General features: G+C 45.7%; 1 protein-coding gene across 1 annotated transcript; it reads right to left on the bottom strand.

Annotated features, from left to right (window-relative positions):
• Positions 1-803: 803 nt before the first annotated feature.
• Positions 804-15,642, bottom strand: LOC119453171 (uncharacterized). Its single transcript, XM_037715185.2, has 3 exons — positions 15,417-15,642; positions 12,671-12,782; positions 804-1,005 (listed from the first exon to the last, which is right to left on the bottom strand). Exons 1-3 carry the CDS (start codon positions 15,523-15,525, stop codon positions 903-905), a joined length of 324 nt encoding a protein of 107 aa, XP_037571113.1. The 5' UTR covers positions 15,526-15,642; the 3' UTR covers positions 804-902.
• Between the last annotated feature and the right edge of the window lie 2,525 nt (positions 15,643-18,167).

Below are 18,167 nucleotides of genomic sequence, written 5' to 3'. Positions count from 1 at the left end.
AGCAGGAATACTGGAGCAGCTAAAAGCTGGGCATCGAACCGCAAGAGCCGTAGCAGGCGACACGCCATTTTTGCTATCCACCAATTTGTGTTCGGTTTGCGTCCCACGCAGACTCGTAAAGCGGTGGCGTCTAGTGCGCGTACTAGGACGGCTATCCTCTGGATAACAGAAAGAGATCTTGAAGCTTGGCTATTCTTTTGCTGACTGTATGCGCCGGAAGCAATCTGGCAACCGAAAACACGTCATGCATAAATGTCATGTTTTACGCACAAGTTATGCAGAGGTTAATCTTGAGAAGACGGCGGTGTCGGCTGTGAGAGACTGCTGCTGTCGCATTAAGCCTGTTTTACTTGCTACGAGTGGAGCAAACACTTCAAAAATCAGTGCAGTCGCACTCGTTGCAATGCAATTTTTAGACGACTTTAAAGCTGGAGGAATCGCTCAAGTCTGCCGATTATTTTTTTCCAAGTCTGGCTAAATATTCAAAATATTTATTAAGGGCACTGCTAAACAGTCACTTAGGTGACAACCTTGTAGCTCTATATAGCGTTGACAGACAGCTGAGTGAATGTTTTTGCCAAATGAACGCCTGTAAATTACTGCTAAAATATGAAAGTATAATGCCCTGAAGTTAAACCAAGTGCAACAAAAAACCACGCAAGCGCTGCCGTTCTAGGGGGACCGCGCCTTAACCTGTCCAATTATCCCGCTGAAATATCCGCATAGAACGTTCGCCTCAAGACTTTTCCTTCATTTTTGTTCTTTTGGAAACGTGGTTTGATAATATTATAGCAGCGTTATAATAACGTTCCTTTATTATTTCCTCAGTTCATCTTGGCGCTCTCCCAGATGGTGCTTGGTAAACAGGAAGGGAATTTTCACTGCTTGTTGTGCTTCTCCTTTCAGACTAGCGTCTTTGAACAGCATGCAGGAAAAGACATGGCGTTGCCTGCTGCTTCACTGGAAAGTCCACTGCGCGGTATTTGCTGATTGGAAGCGATGCACCTGCAAAAGCATAAGCAGTTACAGTTTTTTTTTCAGGAAGTTGTTGTTATTAGGTCAGGTTTCTCGATTCCCGAAATACATGTCTGTTTAGGCGCTGCGTTAACAACCAACAAAATTAAGTGCGGTCGTAGCTAAATAAAATCAGCTCAAACGACTGATGACCGGAGCGCCGAAATTGACACAGGGGGGCGCTGCAGCTAAGGGTCAACCGTAAAAAAACCCTCTCTTTTCGGATACATTTCTCACAAATACATTGGCGAAAAGGCTACGAAATCTTGACGAGCAACCCCTTACTATAAAAGAAAATAAAGAAAATTGAACCGTGGTTAACAAATCAAATAAACACAAAGCGAACATCATTTTAAAGCCCATTTTAGTAGACACATGACTAGAGCATTGCTTATGTTGGTGGCGCTGTATACAGTGATATGTATGAAGTGTCCCACTTACGTACAATCATACCCGAGTATAACGAATTCAGGCATATATTGTAGATCTGGCTTCATGTCGAACATGCAAAATATTTCTTGCGAAATACATGCCGAGTAGATTTCTTAAAAGGAATTGAACGTTGCCGATGTCAAACTCCGAGCGCATTTACAGCCTGCGTCACAAAAGGTACCCAAAGCGGCATTTTTTTTCACGCCACCTTTGCAAATGTTATTTTGTCCTCAGCTGAGAATACGCCACAGCATGCTCGATACGCTTCGAGACGCCCCTTTAGCCTTTGCCTCGGGAAGTTCTGCTCAAGGACTGCGCCAACATTGAATAACGTGCCGGCCGCTCAACACACCCATACAGTGTCACCCGCGCCGAGAATGACAATCTCGAAGACCTTTTAAGCTTAATTATTGGCCAAAATTACCGTCCTCTGTATACGCGTTACTTTGTCTGCAGAAAATAAATTTATTGCATAATAAGTGACGTACTTTGTGAGCGCTTATCTTTCGAATTGTGCCTATGAAGCCCTTGCCTAACGAACTCATCTTGAATGTCAGTTATGCTCGAGTTCGCATATATCAAATTATTTGATGAATCAAACTATTTTAACACGTGCACGTTCATCAAAACGAAATTTGACTGTACTGTGCACTGAGCTTCATCATGCAGAGCTGTGTGTTTGGACCTGCATCAATGCTATAGTTACATAAAGGGCTCCTTCACCAACGGTTCAAGGCTTGAAATTGTATACCGCATTTGAGTGGCCGTGGGCAAAGAAGTTAGATATTGATACACTTTTCCTCGAGAAATGCCTATTTTTATTGTAATTATCTTCTTTGTCATTCTTTAAATTTAATTTGTAATAATTTGCTCATTTGCTACCGTTCAATTGAGAAATTGAACAAAGTATATGACAGGGCTAGTCGTGATCCATCATGCAGATTCACAGCGCGAGAACAACACAAGGATGAGCAGAACACATACGAGGGCAAACGATGTCGTTGTTTACGTTCTTGTGCTTTTCTTGTTTCTGTTCTGTGAATATGCACCAGAGAAATGCAGTATCCGAGGTATCTTCTGCCTGAAATCTTCTATACAACATAACAGAACTTTGGGCTCGTCATCTCAGCAGTCGTGCCAAAGTCGGAGGGGTGAGTAATTGCGTAGTTTTCTGTGCACATACTATGTGTATTGAACTCTTGTAAATAGCTCTTTAGCGGACGACTCGAGCGCATAACCGTTTGCGGCGTATATGACGTGTATCCTAGAAAACAGCGCGTGGTTCATCCGGTGCGCCGAGGATTGCCGCTCTCTCTCTCAGCAAAAGCCGCGTTTGCCTGCAAGGGGAGCTATCAGCGCTAGTGCTACCAGCAAAAGCGTGAGCAGCAATTACATCAACCAGTATGAGAACAAATCAATTCGCACCACTCTTCCCAGTGCCATTGTTCAAGTAATGCATTCTACAACCATCGTGCACCGACTATAGAGGCGCCACTGATGGCCACCTAGGCGGCGCTCTCGAAAGTATACGATCGAGATGCAGTAGCAGATGAAAACACTAGCAAGGATGGCTGAAGTTCGCGGCTGCGATTTCTCCTTAGTTCAGGGGCCAGACCGCTACTTCAGCGGTGACAGCAGCAGGAAAGGATCAGGCCTCTATAAGAGCGGACATGTACAGGATGTTACCAGAGTTTGGGACAACCCTGTGCGCATTCGTGCCGGTTGCGTCCCGTAGACAAGTGCAATTAATGAAGCCCAGTTATACAAAATGGAGCTTATATTAAGTAACCGCATCGTTTTGTCGACTAATGCGATGTCTCAATCGCGTTATTTTTAATCTACACTTGACGTAATACGGTTTCTGTACCTCCATAAGAGACCACATGTCGATGGAGCAGATTTACATCTCAAACGACCCCGCACGGCGCGATGCCGGCACACATTGTAGTGATCTCGCTACCGATGAATACTCATGGCATCGCCGAAAAATTGCCGTCAAACTCGCTTCAAGAACAGTAATCATGAATTTGTTAATGCATATGCGTATACTAGTCAATGAAGTCAACGAACGCACGGGCGAATAAAACGCTTAAGCGCCGACGCAATTCCGCTACGTACGTCGACGAAATGCCATTGTCGCTGCAGTTTTCGCAATGTGAACTTTCCTTAGTGACCTGATTGGAAAGTACAAAGCGAAAGTCTTAACAACGTTTGAGTATTTCTTTTTCGAATGTTACGGAAGAAAGAAGCTACACGGGGATATATTTAAACGCAAATCAGCGCTGGCCAAAATAGATGGGTACTGGCGGTAAGGCCGGGTTTAGTCCTTTGTGACGTAGGTATTGCAATCCTGCGCCGCAATAGATAATAAGAAAGAATGCAATTGATTACAAATGCAAACGCAAAAGGGAACTATGCGTAATAAGTATTTGCTCAGACATCATCAAGGTGTATCGACTCCACAAACATGACGCAATTTATTCAACGAAAATGTGACCGCTATGTCATATGCAGCAGCTCACAGTAATCTTCGCCATTAGGTATATCTCTTTTCTAACACACTACCCAAGTAAACACAATGTCGATTTTGTCCTCGGGTGAAAGGAATAAAGCTGTTAAAGACGCACTTGCTCGTAAGCCATTCCGATAAAACACAGCGTGATTTAAGCCCCTTACAAACAAGGCGAAGCGAAAACCTAGAACTTAAATAAATAAGCAACAGTTCTGGATGAAGCAACTAGCAACACATTAACATGCGCGAAGCCACGCATAAGATAGATGCAGAAAGCATGAACGGCGTGATAGCTCGTGCGACGATATAACGGGGAGCATAAAACCAGCAAAATCAGTCCTCGCAAGTCGCAGTAACTTTAACACACAGCACGATGCAATCGTACAGTCATGCACCCTACCAAGAGCAACCCACTGCAGTAAAGAAGCCGCAAACGGTATAGAGGCGGCAAGCGACATTCAGAACCTAAGCGAACTAAATGCCTTTGACCCAGCATGTTGCGCAGCGGAGAAACTGCATCAAAAGATGGCTATAGGCCATGATCAACTTCGTCGCTTACCCATGTAAACATGACCGAGAGCCATAAACGACGAGTTGACAAAATAAAGCGTGATAATAAGAAATTTCCCGCCGAACAGCGGCGATCCATTGCTGCAGTTGCTTCCGCTCATGATGCTTGGAGGGGAATGATTAAAACCGTGTCACCGCCAAGTTTGAACGCGATAGCGTTAAGGACCCTGTGTTGCAGGAAATCCGGAGTCAGCGTCGGTGCCGGCGTAAGTGTCGGCGTACGTGCCGGAGAAAATCCTCCCAAACCATCCCGACCGCGCAGGCCTTCCGCGTGGCGCAAGGTGTTAGTGAACAAAAATTGAATTTCTCACCGTGAAATCCGTGAGAAAAATGGTAAAGTACAACTTAACGACAACCTAGAGCCATGGTGGCGTCGGATTGTAATTTGAATGTACGAGAAAACATAATTCTGTTACGAAGAAACACAAACCCCTTTTCCAGCATTTCTACCATGCCAGCAGCGGCGCGCTCAGGTAGGTTACTTGCGAAAATAATATCCAGAGGGTGTTCGCATCCTCGGCTAGTTAAATTGGGACTGAGCCTGCCTAATGTTTTGGACACGCGCGCGCGTTGGGGCAATAGCAAACAATTAATAAAATAATACAAAATGGTCCTAGGGCCTTCACATTTTAATATAAAATGACTTATATTACCCCTGGAAAGACGTCTTCCCAGCAATGCATTTCTGTTTAAAAATGAAGCCGACTTTAAGGGGATCTGTGTAAGCTTGGTCTTTGTAAGCTGCAGTAGAGTAGCAGTCTGGGTCAGTTGGTACATACTGAATAGTAAAAACCAGTCAAAAGACGAAGGACAGAGAAAAGACGTGGCACACACGACGACTGGACTAACAACTGTGCTTTATTGAAGAACCCCGTCTCCCAGGAAAACTTGGCGAGCATGCGCAGCTCAAACGCCGACACCCACACACGAACAAAGGTGATTGCGAAACGCCACGTAGCTAACGCCAGTGCGATAGGAAACTAAGTTCCTTCTGCATCAGTGAGAGAGAGGTAGAACTGATGCAATTAACCCCTTGCAAATTGATATGGTAAGCTTCGAGAATTTCACGCTCCGTCTTGCCCTTGCCCCTACCAAGGATTTTAACATTGGAAAAAAGCGGGACGCAGCCGCATTCCCGACAATGGCGAGGCAGATTTGCTCCATCAGAGGAATTCCAAGAATTGTAGTGTTCTCGCAGCCTCTCATTAATACACCGGCCTGTTTGACCAATGTAAACTTTTTCAAAAAATCAGCGGAATCTCATACACCACACGTGTAGCACAAGAGATGTAACCGTTGTCATGACACGCGGGGGGTCTATTTCTGCCGCGCGCCACGCGTGAGCAAAGGCCTGAAAGTTTGCAGGGAGCAGAAAAAACAACGTTAACGCCCTGCCTCGCAGCAACTTTCTTGACGTTGTGGGAGACCCTATGTACATAGGGCATCACTTCAAGTTTATTCCGTTCAGCCGCCGTTGGGTCAGCCCTTTTTCGCTCTCTCCTCTTAATCTTTTGCAGCAACGTTTCTGCCACTGCCTTCAAAAGCGCTTTTGGGAAACCAGCGGCCGCCAAACGATCGAACTGGTTGTCAAAACTTGATTTTATGCTGTGGTGGCAACTCTTTTGCAAGGCATTTCGAAAACAATTCATAGCAATCCCTCTCTTAACGACTTTAGAGTGAGCGGACGCGTACGGTAACAACGCCTTTTTACTCCTCGGCAAGAAGCACCAGCACACATGGCCATCGTCAAGAAAAGTTAGTTCAATTTCTAAAAATCTAATCGAGTGGTTAGTAGGCAGTTCATGTGTGAAGCAAAGTGCACTTGAACAAGCCTTAAAAACCGTTAAGACCTGGTCTACTATGACAGGCAAGGAGTCATTCGGTGAAAGATTTAAAATAATCAAGAAATCATCAACATATCTGAAAACTTGGCACACACGTTTATCAAGAAGAGAGCCTTGAAGTAAGTTGTCAAACTTCGCTAAAAATATCTGGCATAGGACTGGTGCGACGCTAGCCCCTATACAGATTCCTTTCTTCTGTATGAAGAGGGAGTCCTTGAAAACTACTACGGTGGAGGAAAGGTACACTGAGCTTCCGCTGATTTGTGAAAAAGTTTACATCGGTCAAACAGGCCGGTGTATTAATGAGAGGCTGCGAGAACACTACAATTCTTGGAATTCCTCTGATGGAGCAAATCTGCCTCGCCATTGTCGGGAATGCGGCTGCGTCCCGCTTTTTTCCAATGTTAAAATCCTTGGTAGGGGCAAGGGCTAGACGGAGCGTGAAATTCTCGAAGCTTACCATATCAATTTGCAAGGGGATAATTGTATCTGTTCTACCTCTCTCTCACTGATGCAGAAGGAACTTAGTTTCCTATCGCACTGGCGTTAGCTACGTGGCGTTTCGCAATCACCTTTGTTCGTGTGTGGGTGTCGGCGTTTGAGCTGCGCATGCTCGCCAAGTTTTCCTGGGAGACGGGGTTCTTCAATAAAGCACAGTTGTTAGTCCAGTCGTCGTGTGTGCCACGTCTTTTCTCTGTCCTTCGTCTTTTGACTGGTTTTTACTATTCACTTTGTAAGCTGCCTTTTCCACGTTCTCTGTTGCAGTGACCCGCCGTGGTTGCTGAGTGGCTATGGTGTTGGGCTGCTGAGCACGAGGTCGCGGGATCGAATCCCGGCCACGGCGGCCGCATTTCGATGGGGGCGAAATGCGAAAACACCCGTGTACTTAGATTTAGGTGCACGTTAAAGAACCCCAGGTGGTCCAAATTTCCGGAGTCCCCCACTACGGCGTGCCTCATAATCAGAACTGGTTTTGGCACGTAAAACCCCATAATTAAATTAATTAATTAATCTGTTGCAGTGAAACCTACTCATAAAGAAAAATGCGATATGAACGGTGCCCGATAACGCTATCGCGTTCTACTGTTAAAGGCGAAGCTTAAAGGCGCAACCACAAGGGAGAAATCTTCGACGGATTTTCGGCGTCGGCGCCAACCGGCGTCACTCGGCGGCGGCCGGCGGCATAGAGAACACTGCGCCGCCGGTTCACGCTCGCTCGGCGCCGCAAGACCGAGCAGTCCAGATTGCAGCGCCGACGGCGGAAGTGGCGGTAGACGCAAGAGGCAAAACAACTATGGCCTCCGAGACGGCACGACGCGCAATGTGAGCGAGCTCGGAGGCCATTTACAAAGCAACGTCCACGAGTGCCTCGTCCGCGTCCTAAGCAGCCGATCAGTGGCTTCCTAAGACGCGTCCTAAGACGCGGAGCAGTGGCCCACTCTCTCCGTGCCAGGCAACAAACGGGCGCATCAAACAACGCTGAAGAGATTCAGTGTTTTTTGTCACGGAAGCTGGAGAGATGTAGCGATAGTCTCCACCCCCACCCTCCCCATCCCCGTTTTTTGTCAAGTGTAATTGAAAATATATTTTAGACCCTAAATCAAAACGCGAAACTTTGCTCCCATACTTTTTAGTAACGACTATTTGTTATTAATCTTGCTGGTGGTTGTTAACACATGTGTCGGCTGGCCCGTTCCCACTATTCAACTTCTATGCTGCAGTTTCTGTGGGCAGTAAGCGCTGTTTTTCCATTCTATTCATGGAAGAGTGACGACGCGCCGTTCCTGAAACACCACGAAGGTCTGTATAACGTCCGCGCATCAGTATAATGTCCGTAACTCCACAGGCGTTACTTGCTCATCCTTTGTGACTGAAGGCGTCACTGCGTTGATTAAGCGCGCTCGTCATTCACGGCTAACAAAAGCAGGCTAGACTCACTCCGCTGCGACTGTCATCTCCATAATTTTTACGCGCAGCATCATATAAAGCCTGTCACCACATTCCTTCGCGTGAAGTGTCAGTTTCCAGGTCACGTGAGTGTGCCTTGTTCCGTGCAGCAGAATTTAAGACCCCTACGCTTCTCACAAGTATACGCTCGTATATATGAGGAAGCTTTTCTGCCGGAAACAGTGTAATTGTCAAAAAGGTCTTGCCGGCTGGAAAGCGGTTTCGGGAGGTGAGAAAGCTGTTGGACAGCGCTGAGCCTCGGGAGCTTCATTGCTGATTGCGGAACGTGCAACGTAGCTAAAACAGCTATGCCTGTTTGAGGCCAGGAATTTAACCCGAGAACTAAGCTGACCACCATGTTGCCTTCAATGGCACCAGCTGAAACTTTCCAAGTCGGGAAGTAAGTGTTTGCTAGAGCCCGCTCCTCTTTCAACCAACGCAAAAATTGTTTAGAGAATTTTCCTATAGTATTTTTCTGCAAAAGCAGTTAAAAGCTCGAAACCCAATTGGCTTGTTCTGCCCTTCCGTTCGTAATCACCATGACGTTGTCATCGTAAGGCCCGCACCTCACGAGGAGGAGGATGTTGTAGGCTGTAGGCGGATCTAACCTTAACTCAGCTTCACCCTGGTGATTTCTTCCCCGGGGACTGCCATAATAAATCGACAAAGAACTATGTTGGTGACGTTAGTTCTTTGCTAATACAAAAAGTCATGGTGCCCCTTCTACTGCTGTTTGGCAAGAAATATAAAAAGAGGAACACTCAGAAACTTCCGGCATCACGGTTTCTTCGCAGATAATGCACAGACGTCAACCACACGGCTGCTGAGGAAAATAAAAAAAATATATGTATATGTATATTCCAATCGAACGCACATGTTGCAATCTTTGTGAAGCGAAGATTTCGTGAAGCAGTTAATGAAATGCTACAAATTTGCCCATTTCATGCCTGCCTGTCAGCATAAAGAAACTGGCGCGCGCATGCGCTCTCGCATACCCGTGCTACGCAATGTGACAAATCTTATGTAGGCTTGTATTTATTCGTTTCTTCTTATTTGAAATGTACCAGGCCGCTTCTTGGCCAACCCCTCATTATAGGCATATATGTGCGATTGTATGTAAACCATCATCGTTATCATAATCAACACGCGGAAACGCTTCTTGGACGATCTCTCATTATGGGTATGGCAATAATAAGCATCATCAACACGCGGCAATCATCTAAAATAGCTAGTTCACGCTGGCACTATATGTACCACCCGCTTCTTCGCCAACCCCCGTTGGGGCTATGTGCCATACTATGAAAATCATGATCATAGTTAACACGCGGACACGCTTCTTGGCCGCTGATTCGTACTATTAGAGATTAGTTTTCTTAGCCTAAACCCCGCTGTGGATATGTGCCAAAGTATGGGAATCAAATCACAAACACGCGGCTATCTTCGCAAAGAGGTAGTTGGTGTGGTCACGAGAGAAGTGTATGCGTGCGGTTGTGACCCATCAAGTTGCCTTATAGGCCTTGATAAGCTAGAACCTTGGCATACGATCTCAATTTCCTTATTGAATTGCATAGTCTCTGGAGAGCAAGAAGGATAGATATACATGCCGAACCATCCCGAGCAACGAAGATCATCTTCCAGGAAGAAATATTGCTACACGTGAGGTGTTTAATACAGAACCATGGTTGATGAGCGCGTTTCGAGAGCGGTCCCGAGGCAGCCTGGCGAACGTCGTTTTCCACTTTCCGCCTTTCTTCCACCTGGTTATCTGCGCGGTATCCGTGGTTCATCGCAAGAGCCACACTACTATAAATACGCGGGATATACGAGAGTTCTAGTGAATCTCTTGACGGGTTTCACCTCTTTTATTTGTGTTTAAATTTGCCTAATTAAGTGCTACGATTTTACTTCCCTGTAACAACGAAAGAGTAGTGTGTTTGTGGCCGCGTGGTTAGAGCATCGCGTTGCTGCGCTTAGGGGCCGTAGTTGGAGTGCCGGCACCGGACACGCATTCATTTTTTTTATGAATGCGAATCTTCTCGGCGATTACCCGACCAGTGTCTGGCTGATCGACCCAGGTGAAACCATGAAATCGTTGGCAAGGAAAGTGTAGCTTTAAAAAAGAGGGAAAGTTTAATTTTACTTCTTGGCCTTAGCGCGCACCGGCGCGCCACCGGTGAAATTTCAGAGGAATCGTAAAAGGAAGCGTACTTTGCCCGCCCACCGCTTCACGGCGCAGCGTGTTAAGAGGGGTGCGCGAAAGAGGAGCCCGTTTGCAGAACAGGTCTTATGCGTAACGCGTTTCGGCGGTTGCAGTTTTTTGTCGCTGCATTGCTTGAATGATCGTATTAACGCCGACATTCATTGTAAGATGGGTGCTGCCCGGTGTTTTGCTAAATTGCGCACGCCTGCGTAGTTCGACTGCGTGGTAATTTTGCATGAGAAGGTAGTGGCGGGCGTAAATCCTCTACGGGAAGTAGGGGTGCCCCATTATTCGAAATTTCGTCTACTAAATGAATAGTCATTGCTGTTTGATTCATATTCGATGGGGCATTTAACTATTCGAAGTCGTCGAATATTCATTTCTTTTCGAAGGTAAGGGATAGCCACACTTTTTTGAGTCTGCATGGAAAAAGTTACGTGCAAGTGGAGACTATTCCGAACGATTCTGCTGCAGGGGTGCCGCGGCTGCTGCGCAGTGTGCCCTAGTTGTTGAGCGAAGGCATGGAATTTCCAGCTTCTGCTCAATAAGTTCGTCATTCAGTTAGAATGCTTCCTGCTTAGGCAGCTTAGCAATTTGGTTTCTCGATGTATGCAAATCAACTTATTGTTTGTACACTCTTGCCATGTTTGCATCCCTTTAAAATAGTGTACGGTGATGTAGCATTACAATTTGACCCCTTCAACGGCACGCATGAATCTACACATGTATCTGGTGGCATGCAATCGTTGTGTTTTTAGAGCGCAGATCTTAGGCACCCGTTTCTGCGGCAAGCATCGGCGTAAGCGAGTGAACGAGCACAGCGAAACATGATAGCGAACGCGGAGTGCAGCAGGGGATGACAAAAGCGACGAGAGCGAAAAGAGCGCGAGGAGCAGGGTGCAGCGGAACCATGAGGAGGAAAGAGGAGGAGGGTATGGCAAAAGCGGGAGACGAAAAGCATAGTGCCGCGAACGGAGGAACTTTGCTGCAATGGCTACGAGATGGCGCCAGAGTAGCGCGCGCCGTCTTCGGGGAAACAAAGCGCTGCATGAGTGTAGGTTGTCTGCGGCTGATGCTGTGAATCGCGCCCACGCGTCACCCATGCGCTTCCCCTCACGATCTCCCGATTGGCGAGGCCGTCGCGCCCAACTTCGCTCCGTTTGCAACGTGCCGCACGAGACAGATTGTACGCGCCAGACAATATATCGCGAAATGAAAGCACGTATGCAGCTGCACTCAAATTTCGCATTAGGGAGTATCGTAATCGTCGGTGACTTTTTTATCACTGTCACTGTGAGGTTGCGCCATATACGATCACGTTTCTATTGTTTCTCTATTGTCTGTCACTTACACGCTTCTTACTTGGCCAGACGTCCAGTTCTAAACAAAAGTACATCAAGCGATGTAAATAATACTCCGTCTCTCTTTCTTGTTCTTTTTTTCTTTTACTCAGCGCTCTCAGCATAATCTGTATGTCTGACTTTGTTTAGAAATGAGAAATATACGGTATTCGATTCAGTATTCCGAGGTTGATCTTCATGATTATGACGTATTCGACTGTATTCGAAAATTTCACTATTTCAAAACCCATAAGAGCAGGCGCGTAGCCAGGATTTTTTTTCAGGGGAGGGGGCGGGGGGCTAAGGTTACATACCCCCACTCTGTGGTTTCCAAGAACCTTTCTGGTCTCTGTTATGATTTGGGCGTTGATTATTATGGACGCGAGTGCCCATAAAATCCGCACGTTCGAAGGGTATGCACCTTTGGTCATAGGCGACGTGCCTGGAATAAAAGGGAGCAGGGCGCCGGCCGGAAAATTTTCCGGGGGGGGGGGGGGAGCTGAAACCCACTCAGCCTCCCCCCCCCTGGCTACGCCACTGCCTAAGAGGAAGGGTGCCAGAAAAAAATGAGATAATATTAACGGGACGAAAAGCTGGGCATGATATTTACGTGGTTCCAAATGTAAAACGTAGTTTTCTCTTTTGGATAGGGAAGAACCATTATATAAGACTGGCATCGTCGTGAAAGTTTTCAAACCAGTGCAATTTTATGCTTGAAGCTAATCAAGAAAGCATTCTTTAACTATGCAATCCTGTAACGTCACTCAAGGCGACGTTTGAAGCAAATGGACTGCCAGTACTCGAGACTCACCTTTCTATGTGCAGCATTTCATTCTGAGCGTCACAGGTGACGCGCGCGCAGTCACCCGGAGGAGTGAAGCTCTGGTCCGCTGCAAGCTTTCCATAGGAGGAGAGACATTGTCCTTTGGTGGAGAAAAAGGACATTGGTTTTTGTTACACTTGCTAGTGGTGGTGGTGGTGCACAATTCGTTCGACAAGGGATAATTAAGACAGTGTACAACCTAATTGTATCTAATGAACTCTGAACAAACAAAGGACTCTCCCGGTGGCAGCTCAAATACCTCTACTGAATATAATAATAATAATGGTGAATTCAAACAGAGAGAAAGAGTACAGTAGAAACAGACAGACAGACAGACTCAAGAATGGAGTGAGCAGTGACAATACGAACCAAATATTTAAGTGGGCAAGAGTGAAATATATGGTGTTATGCTCAGCACAAGTTTAATATCGCGCATTAGGCTATACGCTATCCAGCCACCATGTTTTAAGGAATAATTCCATTCGGCCGCGTTCATCAGTACTGCGCGAGTGAAAGCACGCATTCATCCCGTTTATTAGCAGCAAGATCGCATGCTTTGCTTTGTGTTCTCGATGCATTTCGTGTATAAATTTCCAGTGATACGTGTGGCTTTTCGTCGAATAATCTAGATGAAGATACGTTTTCATGGGAAATGCAAATAAAGGTGAAACTGCTCCTGGTTGTGTGAGAGAGAAGTGGGTTATATAACCAAAGGCTGGATAGCTAACATACTTTCGTGGTTTGGGTTCTGATGTTCGCTAATGTTCAATGTCAACTTAATTGTTCTTATGAATTCTCGAACAGACTGTATAATAATGTAAGCGGATTCTATTATCCTCGAAAAAGTGCCTAACGATGCTGAACCTTATTTCGTTGTTCTGTTTTAGTTGTTATACACTTTACGCGCTCACGCAGTGTCCTAGTACATTAGGATAGCAGTATAAATAGAAATAAATAGATAAATAAATAAATATCATAGTAGGATAACCTATGCGTACGAGTGAATTCAGCCTAGCTGCGGCCTTCATTCTCGGAACTGCAATGTAAGTGAACAGGCTGTTAGATTTGATGGCTTTTTCGGTGGGCTCGTTTTTCTCGAATCTTGATTGTCGCATGTACCATTGCAAAAAAAAAGTTTGCCGTATGATTTGTCCACGCACGATGGTCATTTTTTTTCTGACTCCTCGGACGGAACCAGTTCTTTACACGTTGTGAGGCGCATCAAAGTTTTTTTTTTAATATTTATGGAGCGTTTCACTAGAAGTCTAACGATAATAATGCCCCCGAGTCTAGTGTCGTTGGGAATTCCTGGCGAAGACGTCAGAACAAGCTTGCCAGTTCCACTGGATGATATCGTGACAGGCCCAACGGAAACTTGCAGAGTATCAGAAACTGGAGCAGGCAATTGGATTTTCATCCACGAAGAAAAAAGTTTTAGTTTATGCCATTGTTTTTCTGCAAACGGTCGACAAATGCACTTCGTGCGTCATGACCAACGTACAGATGTCCAGGCAATGCTGCTCCACCCGGTTCAGGTGATGACGAGCGCCTCCACGCATACACCGCAACTTCCAGCGCTTCTAATTCCTTGAACCAGGAATGACAATGCGAACAAAATTAAGAGATTGTATGACATCGAGCATGGTATTCTTGCGCGAAATTGCGCAAAAATGTTTTTCTGTGCCGGCCAGTCGACGGATGCGGAGGGCAGCAATGAACTTGAACTTGGTGATTTTATCGAAGAAACGTACAGCTACGCAGAAAGCGTAAAATGCTTCCGTGGATCAAGTTATTTGCATGGCTGCTACTGCCTCGCAAATTTTTAACACGGAGGTTAGTTTTCTTTTTGCAAGACCTAACATAGCCAAACATCTACATCCATTTAGGTTATCTATATCATAGCCTCGTTCAACGGGGTGTAGTAGGTAGCCGCTCTAAGTCCACCTCGAACTGTGTACTTTGGCGACCGACGCACAGAGGGCATAGATTGCATGGCGTTTCCTATCCGCTTTTCTAAGCTAGTAGAACTGGCCTCCCAGCTAGAGTCCTCTGTAGTTTATTTAAACACTGACCGCTTCTTCTTTAGAGACCCCTGCTAAGGTTAAATCCGTTATATAGACCAATAATTTGCTGTTAATTACTAGAGTAATGTCCACGCGCTTTGATGTGTGTGCTCCGGCAATTCAACAAACGCTGATACGAATCAATGTTTCAGATCAACGAGTAATGGCAAAAGTTAGAAAGTGACTTAAACTAGTTTGCGAAGAACACATCGAAAGAAGAAGCCCGCGATTACACAAAAAATTGCCGGAAGACTGGCTGCTCGCGGCACTTCGCGCATATTCGCGGGCTTCTTTCACGCCATGAAAAACACTTTTATGTAGTACGTATTGAGCTGGATCGGAAGTTTTTCATGTTGTTCTACCATTTTCTCAATGATACTTTTATCTGATTATAACGTTTGAGACGTTGATTAATAAACGAAGGCTAATTGCGTAATTAGGCAGTAGTTGCCTGCTAGTCCTTCCACCTAGTTGAAAATTTTCACTTCTTGTTTCTGGGCTGGTCATTCGACCAGCGTTTCCTCGTCTAGCGACATGCTGCCGTATGAAAACAGCTGTATGTGAACACCAGTTCCCGTTCCGCCGCACCACAGCAGTACAGAGTACCCGGCACATGTGCTTCAGCAGCGATATTCGAGTATACGGATAAATAAGGCAGTGATAAAGTTTACCTTCGCTTACAGCAACTTTCATTACGGCGACCGATGCCGTGGTTTGGTCCAATGCGACGAGGCCACACATCACCGCTACCCGAAGTACCGCTGCCGTACAGTCCTCCATTGTCTAAGCATAGACTGGAAGCTTCAGTATCTTTGCCATACTCCGGAAACCTGCCGCTACAACTCCCGCTAAAAACGTGTGCCTTTTCATTGACTTTGGCACAGCTGGAAGACCGATGTCCAGCATATATATTGCAGCCCGCAACTTTGCAAGGCGCGTCGATCCGGGGCAGTAGGTTCTTATAGGCGGAGCTTTTGTGCGAACTTCAACACGCTAAGACGTACGAGCGCGGAATCAAAAAAATACTAATGCCACGTCCTTTCAGACCTTTCTGAGAATAGAGCACTCAGTAACAGCGATCGTGAAGTATTTGTACCGTGATACGGCGCGCAGGCACTCCATGCATATACCTCGTATAGTTCGTTGAAAAACTTCAGGTTGAATGCGCAGTCTTTGGCCTGAAAGGTTCGTGAACAAATCTGAATTTTATATATCCGAAAAGGCGCGTGCGCCAATGCCTTATATCTTTTTTGTTCGCACCTGGGCCGCACGTTTACGCCGCACGCGAGGAATATTTATGACGAGATGCCAAATTAGAAACTTTAAGCTATATATATATTGAAAACAATCTTTTCTTTACTGAACTCACTCAGGCGACGACCATTCCCGGCACTGCGGGTATGGGGCAAAGCCGCCGTGTGCAGAGGCAAATTTTCAGGTCACGTGTCACTGAGTCACTAACATTGCTGCGGAATGTCGCAGACACCGGTGTACGTCCGCCGTAGAAGACGCGCGTGTATCTCTCCTATACCATCGCAGAGTTTTCAAAGGCACTGCACGTCAATAGACCTTGAATTGGAGTTTAAAATCAAAGCAATTTGAATGTTGGCCTCGTGTAGTACAGCATATATACCTCTGGGAATGTCTTAGGGCAGGGATGCAGTCACATAATGTAGTGACACACCAGTTATCGATTTTGCTTGGGTTTATTTTATTTTATTGGTAATATATATGTATATATATATATGTATATATATATATATACTAATTTTTCGGCGTCTTATTATGCGTTGGGTAGTGTACCCGATCCCAGCGACAGCAGCTGCTCGGCGTCGTCCGAGCTTATGACGCAGGACAAAAGAATGGAAAATAAAATCAGTAATTGCAATATACGATTTGTCCAGCCGCCGACGAAACCTTCGCCCCGGTGCGATGCGCCCAGCAGTGCGTCATGCAAATGACACTATGCACTGTAAAACAATTTACACCCTCAAAAGTTACAAAGGGGGATATTGGTCTATAACTGACATCATTAACTCAAAGAGGGTGTAAAGGTATAGACGGATTTACACCATTATTAATGCGAAGCATTACATGTAGCATTACGCGAATATCCTGCGTCGTCATCGGAGGCGTGACCGAACGATGATACCTAAAATGACCGCACGCGCAAACAGTAAACATAAACTCTGAAAGACGTCAAATTTCTCTGTGCGGTTCCTGTATACAAAGTAAATTAATCGCCATGAAAGGAAAATTTGGTACATTATAGTCTGGGTGGGAATCGAACCTGGGCCGAAGGGGTGCGAGACGAATGCGCTTCCTCGACGCCACGGCGGCTCCACGGTTCTGGCCTAGTGCGTGCGTCATTGCAGACGTCACGGAGCAGCCATCTGGCTGACTAAAGATGTGGCCTAGTACGTGCGTGCGTCATTGGGCACGTGACGGGTACATAACTTGCTTTTCGGATTTATTCGGTGCTGTGTCTATTGCGATGGACTATCGGACGCACACACCGAATGCATGTCGAAATCATCGATCGAAATCATTTCACGAAATGGACTATATAAGGCCCCCTTTCGCATTCGACACGTAAATAGTCTTAAGTGTCTCTGCCCAATTTCCCCCTTTAAGGGTGTAAGTTATTTTGCAGTGTGTGCAATATCGCATCTGTGCAACTTTTGGTGTTTGTAAGGTCTTTATATAGAAAGTACAATAGCCTCTGTAGTATGCATGCAGAGTGAAAAGTTTGTACCATTTCAGAATTTTTTTTAACAAAATAGTGTGAAAACGCTTTATGATCAAAAGACTTCTTTTTTGTCTCTCAATAGCTTTCGAGCTTTGACGATGGCCGAATTGTGAGACCAATTCAGTGCAAAAAGAAGAAAAAAGACAAAGCGCTTGCAAAAATTCCAAGATGTGCCTTAAACGAAGGAAAACTTAGCTGTATGCATCCACATTCAACTTTATGTGTGATATAAAAACGTGCGGGCAGGGGATACGCTAAAAATGTGTTTAAACAATAGATCTCGCATATGTACTACGGTAAATATCTCCTGACTTCGCAGCCAACCGCTTAACGCAAAACTGATAGCAATCGATTTTCATTTGTCCCTTTGCGATTCATGGTAAAGCAGAATCTTACAACATGTGGCTGGCAATTACGTAACGTGCAAAATCATCTAGGAGAAAGCTGTACGTACAACAATCATAGCACGGACCCGCTCATCGCTTATATGTAGCAGAGTCAACTTCCTGTGGTTGACGGCATCAAGTCCTGCAGCGAAACAAATCCTACAAGCATTCAAGTGAAAGAAGACGAAACTGGACAGAGTTCCATTAGAGTAGACTACGATCGCAATTAGGAGCTTCGCTGGTTTGATATCAATGCCAGTAGCACTTACCGAGCACCGACACCCTCT

The sequence above is a fragment of the Dermacentor silvarum genome, chromosome 1 (genome assembly GCF_013339745.2).
Source record: "Dermacentor silvarum isolate Dsil-2018 chromosome 1, BIME_Dsil_1.4, whole genome shotgun sequence".
Lineage (NCBI taxonomy): Eukaryota > Metazoa > Arthropoda > Arachnida > Ixodida > Ixodidae > Dermacentor > Dermacentor silvarum.
Note: the sequence above shows the minus strand (reverse complement) of the source record. Positions and strands in the feature narration are given on the sequence as shown.